Here is a 9454-nt window from a genome sequence, read left to right as displayed (position 1 = left end):
TGACAGATTCGAAATTCAAATGTAATATTTTTTTATAATTAAGTGTAACAGTATTTATGGCCAGACTAAGTATAAGGTAAATTGACAATAAAATAGAATGAACTATTCAATATATTATTATCTCCTTTTACATAAAGAACAAGACAAATCCATAGAGTACAGACTAAAGAGCGCAAGCAAGATTATTGACGCATCCCTATTTTGTTGGTGTAATTGACGGGCAAATTAGTAAGTCGTAACGTAAAAAAAGTCAATCGTTTTGAGTTTAGTAGAGATTTGTAGTATTTTTAAATAACTGTGAAATGGCAAAGAGAAAAAATAAACCATTAATTGATTCCGATTCTAGCAGCGAATGTTCCGACTTAGATTCTGTGAGTATTTCAAAACAATCTATACATAACATATCGACCTAATGATATGATTCCCGACATTCTTTCTGTATTTTTGCGCGTATCCAGGCCAAGACCATTGTGGATTGGATATATTTATCTAACGCGCAATACCACTAAAAAATTATCAGAAAAAAACATTAATTTCATCGAATATTGTACTGACGCCTTTTCTAAACACGATGTTTTTATATAAAAAGAACGCTTAAAATGTCCTCCTTGTGGCGTGACTCATGCAAAACATAAAATACAATCACTTTCTACACTATTTCTTCTCAATATCATTAGAAAGTTATAAAGATCCAACCCAGGTCTCTGTATGATCTGAATACTATGAAAAAACTAGTATTCGATCTACCTATTACCATCTTTTCCACTCTTGTACGCAACGTACGCATCAGGGAGTGCATTTAGCCACAAACAACAATAATAATGTTACTGAAAAATGTTAGCTTTTTAATTCTCTGTTGGAATAAATCTATGAAGTAAAATCATTATAGGAAAACCAAATACTTATTAGCTTGGTATTGCTATGTTTCGAAGTTGTTTAAATAGAAGAAACAACCATTTAAATATGATTTTTTAATACAACTGGTTAGAACTTAAAATATTAGAAATATCATCACATACCATACTGCACCAATGATAAATTCTTGTATTTATCAGTGCTTGCACAATTATCTTGCTATATGTAGTTTAGGTGGTTTGGCTCTGGTTATGTAATACTTTAATAACTGAGATATAATATGTTAGTATAATTATTGATTTATGATTAACAAGTTTTTATTAGGTTTTTCACAGTATCAAAATTGAGCAATTTAAATGATAATTTCTGGAATGAAATGAAACATTTATTATAGAGGCATTTATAACTCTTTTATTGCTATATTTTTTTTTTGTTGTGAAAATCATCATTACAAACATATCATACATTGAATTCCTAAATAGAGCAGTGGCAATTTTTAAATATAACTTCCAAGTTATGGTTTATAACATATCATCATTATGATTTATCTTATATGTATAGTACCTATTTTGTTTTGGCTTATCTATACATTTATTATAGGGAAAAAAAGGTAGTGCCATAGGTAAATATCCTGTACACATAATATTTTAAAGTATGATCTCATGTAGATATATTATACATATTTTAAATACATTATCATGGTCATTTAAAATATATAATTATTTGCAGCAATTTCTAAACCTCGCTAAAAAGAAAAAGAAGCCAGGCGAATCTCCACCCCCGTCTAAATCCAAAGGCAAGTCGTCAGACAGTGAATCAGACTGGGACGATGATGATAAGAAAGATGGTAAGTTGTTTTGTATTTTATTCCCATTATAGAGAAATTATAGAATAAGAGATGTCTTGAATTGATAAATAGTACAACTAAAACTTTTTACAAGCTCTATGGAAAAACCCATGTACAAGGACATTCATCCCCTACTATATAGAACCTTCTGGTATGATTTATATAAATGAAAAAAAAAAAATTGTCTATGCTTGAGAGTCTCCAACAACATTTATTCTAAAATGCATCTGAAGCAGTTATGTGCTCTCAAATTGAAATTCAAACTTTCATATTTATAATGTTGGGTTGGATTTACAATCTCAGTCAAATAAGGATTATCATGATGCTTGTTGTATCAAGGGCTCAACCCATTGAGCAATTTTTTTTACATTTTTGTCAAGGCACAAGGAACATTCTTAAGAACTGAAAAAACTTACTACAGGTGAAACTGGGATGTGCGCCTACTGTTATAATAATTTTATCGATGTCTTACCACATATAGCAATTTGAAAAAAAATTATAAGTTGTTTATGTTCTACAATAATACAATTCTAATACATTTTAGTAACATTATATTTGTATTGAGGTCACTCCTTCATATACACTTGGCAAAGTGATTGTAATTAATGTACTGCAGTTCTGCTATAAAAAGTGAAGTCCTGTGTCCCCTACTGGGGTAGAGGGCAGATACATCTGTTTCACTGATCGATTTTTTTTTATGGACAAGTAGGTGATCAGCCTTCTGTGTCTTGCCAGACCGAGACTTTTTTATTTTATTGTGCGTCCCCACCGGAAATCCAACCCAGGACCCCTCGGTTCTATGCTCACGCGTTAACCACTGTACCAAGGAGGCGGTGGCTTTATGCCGTTGTAAACTTTTCGGTATGTTCCCTGTCTTACACTTTATCTCCATTTCTGATGTACTGAGACTGACTTGCACAACGATTGAGTTACGGTCACAATCATATTTATAAGTTTATTATATATTAATGACGTATATAATTCGCAGATAAATCATCGTCATCCTCCGGCTCAGAATCCAACAGCGATGCAAAAAGCGACACGTCGCGCAAGAAGGAGCCGGCGAGATCGACACGCAAGAGCTCCTCTGAAGAGGAGCGGAGAAAAGCGGAGCAGAAGAGCGAAGTTAGGAAGAGTGTGGACAGCGTGGGATCGGAGAAAAAGAAAGATGTTTATAGTGAACCAGAGGAGGGTAAGTCTATAATTAAACTAGCTAATCTCAGGTACTACTGGACCAATATCAATAAATCTTCATAAAATACCATACCATAGGCAATGTCAGAGTGGACCGCTGCTTTAGTAATAACCTTTTTAGTCTGTGGTCATTTAAATGTCATGCACAGATAATTACTATTTAAAGTACATCTATATATTAAGTTACACTTGCACTGTAACTTGTTTCTTTGGTCAAATATTGCATACTAAATTATTTTGTTTTTATATAACTTGTCTAAATTATTATTAAAATTTAATAAAAAATTTGCCCTATAATATATTCGTAAATTTATATTATTTGTAGGCGAAGTGTCTTCACATTCGTCAGATAATGATTCAATCGACTCTGAGGAAGAATTTGATGATGGGTAAGTAAAGAGAAAGATAGTCATTATCACACTATCACACTATATTCTAAATTGAAAATTTGTTTGTTTGGATGTTTGTCGGACAATCACGGTGAAACTACTGAATGGATTTTAATGAAATTTGTTATACAAACAGGGTATATGCTGACTTGGGTGATAGATTATCCCGATTAAATGCTCCCTTGGGATAAAACAGGAATCTTGATCTCCGGCCGAAGCCAAGATGAGCGTCTAATATAATATCATGTTGCACTCGAAAGACCAAAGGGAGATTCATGTATGTAGGTGGTAGAGCACGTTACGACATGAATTGGGCCAGGTAGCTCCAGGGAAGTACCACAAAATTTTATTTATGAGGTGTTCTGAATGCATTAATTGGGGTGTCGTAGGTTTTTGTTATATACTTGAGACTTGAAATTATTCAAAGTTATTGAAGAAAAACCTTAAAAATATCCCATCGTGGCCGTTATTACAGTGACCACGAGGTGTTGTGAAAAATTTTTTTGCTCAGTGAACATTATCAGTTGTTTTGACTGTAACATATACACACAACACTGTCGTTACTAGATTATATTTTAAATATGAAATATTATCAGCAAGTTGTGAAACAGTCTCTTAAACTATCAATGAAGAGTAGCACATAATGGCGATAACAATAATATAAATATATATATATATATATATATATATACATACATATGTATTCTCTAGATACGACGAAAATTTAATGGGCGACGAGGAAGACAGAGCCAGGCTGGCCGCCATGTCGGAGAAGGAGAGAGAACAGGAGATATTCAAACGTATCGAACGGCGCGATCTTATGAAGACAAGGTATACATATATTTTTTCTGATAGTTAAGCGTTATGACAATCTGTTTTGTGTTTTTTTTTTCATAAGTATTGCCAGGATTTAATAATTTCGTTATGTTTCCTCCATATAAAAGAAAGTGTGACAATTAAGTTGATTCTATCATCAAAGCATAGTTTTCAAAAAAAAGGAGGTTATCAATTTGTTTTTTGAATGAAACATTGGCGCTATTAGCTTGTAATGAGTGATTATTGTCGATACAAAATGTACATAAATAACAGTTTTGTATCATAGTTATAGTCATCATTCTATTTGTATTTGTTGAAAGCTGGTGCCTTCTGTATGGTCCATTTTTAAATTGATCTAGTTTTGAAAATTTAAAGGCGGTGTAGTAGTTAATTTAAGCTACAATAATTCGCATTGAACAATTCCAGATGGGAGATCGAGCGCAAGCTGCGGCTGGCGCGGCGCTCGGCGGCCGAGCGCGGCGCGTCGCCCGGCGAGCTGGCGCGCCGCCGCGAGCGCCGCAAGCAGCGCCGCGCCGCGCGCTCGCAGCGCGCCGCCCGCCCCGCGCGCCCCGCGCACCCCGCCCGCCCCGCACACCCCGCCCACTCCGCCGCCGACGCGCCCGCCGACCGCGCCGACCGCGGTGAGTGCTGGGGGGGGATAAAAGTGTGGTGCTAATAAAACAGTGCAATTCGGATAAAATAGTGTAGTGCAGTAAGAACGGTGAATTGCAAATAAAATAGTGCATGCGGATAGAACGGTGGGGTGTTGATAAAAACAGTGTTATGAGAATAAATACACACATATCCTTACAAACTTTTGCATTTATAATATTAGTTGGATAGTAGGACTAGTAGGATTAGTAGGATTTAAGAACTGGTGATGACACTGTAAATCTTTTGAACAGAGTGAGATGTATCAATGCATCAACATGGACATTTGAAATCTATTTCAAAGTGTCATATAGTATCATCATCATATCATGTACATAAATTGGCCACTATAGTATATTACAAATTAATTGCTACTATGAAACAGAAAAAAAGGGATGTGTTTGATAAGTTATAACTATGACAAAGTGGATTATCAGAATTGAAATACGCCTAGTACTCCTACCTCTAATAATTTTATCTCATTTGTTAAAGTATCCTTAAATAATCTTGTAACTTAACAGTAAAGTGGTCTTTCTTTTGGAAAATATAGAATAGTGTATTTTCTTGTTATAGTATAAAGTATAGAGGTTAGTAAGTAAGGAAATAAGTTATATTTGCTTGTTAAAATGTCTTAAATAAGTTATTATTTCCAGAATCAGATATAGAGGAACCGAAAGAAGAAGAGACGTCGAAGGAGAAACCACCGCCCAGTCCGGGTGAAATTGCTGATGATGGAAAGGATTCAGGTGAGCATAGTGTATTATCGTGATTACATAGAATCTCAAATTATTTCATTACTGTTTCTTGATGGTCAGATTGACAAAACTTGGCTTGGCCTTAACATAAATTTACTCAAGTTGAGTTCTTGCCAACTCAAGTTTGAATTTTTCCATCATAGTGCATTAATTGTTTAGTACAATGTTAAGTTTCAGGTAAAAGTGTTTCACTAAATGGTGAATGTGGATTTGTTCAAATTCTATTCAATATAATTAATTAGGATCGATCTGACCCTCACTTATAGCGAATTCGTTGTGCATTTTCTCATATCGTTCTGAAGTTATGTTGTTAAAATAAACGAAATAAACCTTCGCTACCGAAGTTTGTACTGGATACTAGGCCGGAAAAGTCTTGAAGAGCAGATGTCCATAATGTGTGATGTGTTGTAGGGGCTCGCTCTACATTGCTTGGCAACACATCCGCTCCACTCCACTCTACTCACTCCAATTAGAATCTAGTGAATTCAAACTCAAGTCGAATAGATTCGAGTGACTAAAAATTGGAGTAGACTGACTACCAATAATATCGTTTGTTGTGTCCTCAGATCTGTCGGCGGAGCGCGGCGGGGGCGGGGGCGGCGGGGGCGGAGGCGGCGGGGGCGGGGGCGGGGGCGGGTCGCCGCTGTTCGGCGCGAAGAGCGAGCGCAAGCGCAACGTGGACGAGTCGCGCGTGAACGCGATGGCGGCGCTGCGGGCGCAGCGGGACGCGCGCGCGCGCCTCAGCGAGCACCGCCTCAAGCGCCGCGAGGAGCAGCGCCGCCACACGGACGACGTGAGTGCCTGACTCGCGCTGCACACCCATATATACATACAACTTGCCAACGTTTGGGTCTTACCGGCCGGCCGGTCGTGTAAACTGCTCGAGGATACTCCCATTTTCGATGGAGGAATTCCACCTTCCTTCCTCCACAGTAATAATAATTAAATCTTTATTTTTACAAAACATACCTTACATATCTATGTAAATTGCCTCTTAAACTAGAAAAACTCTGTATCTTAAGAGCCAACGTTCCTCCTTATAAATAAGTAAATCTATGTTTAAATGTGCAAGCAAAACAAAAATTTAATTAGGTACAAAAACAAAATAAATACTATATACAGTAATTGCTCCATAGCTGAATGGAAGCCTAAAATAACAAATTTTCTTTTCACAACTAATTTAATTAAAAATAAACTTAAGGGTCATCCATTAATTATGTCACACGGGATTAAATGAAACACATGAAATGTGACGACACTTAAGATAAGATTTAATATATGGTGTATGATTTGACACAAAAATTAAAAAACTAGCTCTAACAATCGGATTTACTTCTATTGCTTAATTTTTTTAAAATACCTGCTTTAAAATTGAAATGAGCTAAGAACACTTCACCGATTCACCTTGATAAACAAAATCGAAATCGATTCATCCATTCGGAAGATTGATAATCGATTCACACATACAAGTCAAATTTATAATGCACAAAAGTAACTTTCAGATATTTTATTATTATTTTTATATCTACAGGATGCAGATGCCGAAATAATCGGCGGCACGAGCAAGCAAAGTGTAAAGTTAAAAGCATCTGATATTTACTCGGACGACTCGGGGAGCGATTCGGATGATAATAAATCACAAGGTGATGATTGAATTGGCTTTATATTCTTTATTTGTTTTATACCATAGCGGGCAACTGAGCTGGTAGTTCGCCTGATGGTATAAGCGATCACCACCGCCCGTGTACAGAGCCCTGCTCTGTAGTGCCTCTACGAATAAACTGCCCGCTTTTAAGAGGTAAGGGATAAGGAAAGGATCGATGGATAAAAGGAGTGGACTGGGAAGGTTGTGGAGAAGGAAACGGGCCTCCGGCTCACCCACTCACCGAACGAAACATAGTAGCATACTACTATTTCACGCTGGTCTCCTGTGGGGGTTATAGTACTTCCCCAAAAGCGTGCTTGACTCCCACATTAAAATCTTTTACTGTTCTATCAACGAGTATTTACAATACTCTTTACTCTATGTTCACCAGGCCGCCGCAGTTCCTCATCATCATCGTCATCATCCGGTGAAGAGCCGGAGCCGAGGGAGCGGGAGCAGGAGGAAGTGAAATACGCCGATACTAGGGAACAAATCAATAAACTAAGACTTAGCAGGTGAAGTTGGAAAGCGACAAACTTAGATGGATCCTTCAAAGTTGTAAAAATAATATTATTTTATATAAAAACTAGCTGCGCCCCGCGGTTTCACCTGCGTAAGTCCGTATCCCGTAGGAATATCGGGATAAAAAGTTGCCTATATGTTATTCCAGGTGTCCAGCTATCTACATACCAAATTTCATTGCAATCGGTTCAGTAGTTTTTGCGTGAAAGAGCAACAAACGCACACACATCCTTACAAACTTTTGCATCTATAATATTAATTAAGAATATTAATATTAGTAGGATAGGATTTTTGTTACCAAACTCCTCCGAAACGGCTGGACCGCTTCTTATGAAATGTGCATACCGGGTATGTGTGAGAATCGGCCAACATCTATTTTTGATACCACTAAATGATAAGAGTCAGGCAGAACAGCGTTTGCCGGGTCAGGTAGTAATTTATAAGAATTCTTATAAAAAAATCTAAGTAAAGAGATATAAATTAAAACTTGTTAATAAAAAGGGCTAATTCAAAATCTCCCAGGTAGAATATCATGTAACGTAATGTAAGTTTGCTTTCTTTTTCTTTTTCAGATTTAAATTAGAAAGACTAGTCCATTTGCCCTTCTTCGCTCGCGTGGTCACAGGGTGCTATGTTAGAATCGGTATCGGAAATAACAACGGCAACCCTGTATATAGAGTGAGTTTTTCTTTTATTTGTAACAATAAAATATAGTATTATATATAGAAATTATCTTATGTTTTATGTGACTCAGTAAGGTGATAACTGTTGAATGTTATGTTATAATTATTAAAATACTTGCTACAGAGTATATTAATTAAATTATATTATATAGTTTGACATCTCTTTATGTAATTAATATAAAGGAATAATTAAAGATAAGAGAGCAGCTATCATCAGCTCTGTATCAACATAAACATATATTTATACGAATTGTGCCACCTCGGGGGGGAGTACCACACCCCCACTGGAGACCGACGTGGAATAGTAGCGTGCTACTTGTGTTTCGTTAGTTTTCCTTTTCTTTATTACCTTATCCTTACCCTTCCCCTCTCCTTCTCCCTTATATATCCCTCTATTATCTTCGTCGATCCGGTTGTTTTACTTTAGTTCTTAAAAGCGGGCATCGCATTTTTGAAAAATTTTATTACCTCTGTATATATATTCATGTTCGCTTACCATCAGGCGAACCACCAGCTCTGTTGCCCGATATGAGATAAAAAAAATAATAATTAAACTATTTTTGTTTCCACAAAAGGTGGCCGAAATAATAGATGTCTACGAAACGGCTAAAGTGTACAACTTGGGCAACACTAGGACGAATAAGGGATTGAAATTGAGACACGGGACGCAGGACAGGGTGTTCCGCTTGGAATTCGTCAGTAATCAGGTAAATAAATAAATACTACTAAATACTTAAAAAAATTTTTGTCCGTCAATCATACTGAAACTACTAAACGGATATTGATGAAATTACAGACGGGTTATGAGTTGACTTGGGTGAAAGGATGGAAAACGCGTGCGAAGCCTCGGGTTCTAAGCTAGTATCTATATAATTACGCTCGAAAAATCCCTCCTTCGGTCGGTCGTTTTTTTTTTATCCCAATGAATCATCATCCTAACGGCAACGGCAACTGGTCGCAGGAGTTCACGGAGTCGGAGTTCCAGAAGTGGTTCAAGGCGATCCGGGACGCGAGCAAGCGGCCGCCCACCATGGACTTCGTGCGCAACAAGATCGCCGAGGTGAAGGACGCGCTCATGTACGAGTTCAAGGTGAATT

The 9454-nt window shown here is 36.9% G+C and overlaps 1 protein-coding gene across 1 annotated transcript in view; it reads left to right on the top strand.

Moving 5' to 3' along the window:
* The first annotated feature begins 195 nt into the window (after positions 1-195).
* Positions 196-9454, top strand: part of LOC119836118 (RNA polymerase-associated protein Rtf1) — a 14028-nt gene continuing 4769 nt past the window's right edge. Inside the window, exons 1-14 of the mRNA XM_038361369.1 lie at positions 196-371; positions 1585-1702; positions 2691-2894; positions 3222-3285; positions 3997-4116; positions 4528-4690; positions 4843-4864; positions 5406-5507; positions 6119-6300; positions 7039-7150; positions 7544-7667; positions 8247-8352; positions 8933-9064; positions 9319-9447. Coding sequence (XP_038217297.1) covers positions 303-371; positions 1585-1702; positions 2691-2894; positions 3222-3285; positions 3997-4116; positions 4528-4690; positions 4843-4864; positions 5406-5507; positions 6119-6300; positions 7039-7150; positions 7544-7667; positions 8247-8352; positions 8933-9064; positions 9319-9447 — 1647 coding nt within the window. The 5' untranslated portion in view covers positions 196-302. The remainder of the gene's footprint in view (positions 372-1584; positions 1703-2690; positions 2895-3221; positions 3286-3996; positions 4117-4527; positions 4691-4842; positions 4865-5405; positions 5508-6118; positions 6301-7038; positions 7151-7543; positions 7668-8246; positions 8353-8932; positions 9065-9318; positions 9448-9454) is intronic.

Source organism: Zerene cesonia, chromosome 22, assembly GCF_012273895.1.
Source record: "Zerene cesonia ecotype Mississippi chromosome 22, Zerene_cesonia_1.1, whole genome shotgun sequence".
Lineage (NCBI taxonomy): Eukaryota > Metazoa > Arthropoda > Insecta > Lepidoptera > Pieridae > Zerene > Zerene cesonia.
Note: the sequence above shows the minus strand (reverse complement) of the source record. Positions and strands in the feature narration are given on the sequence as shown.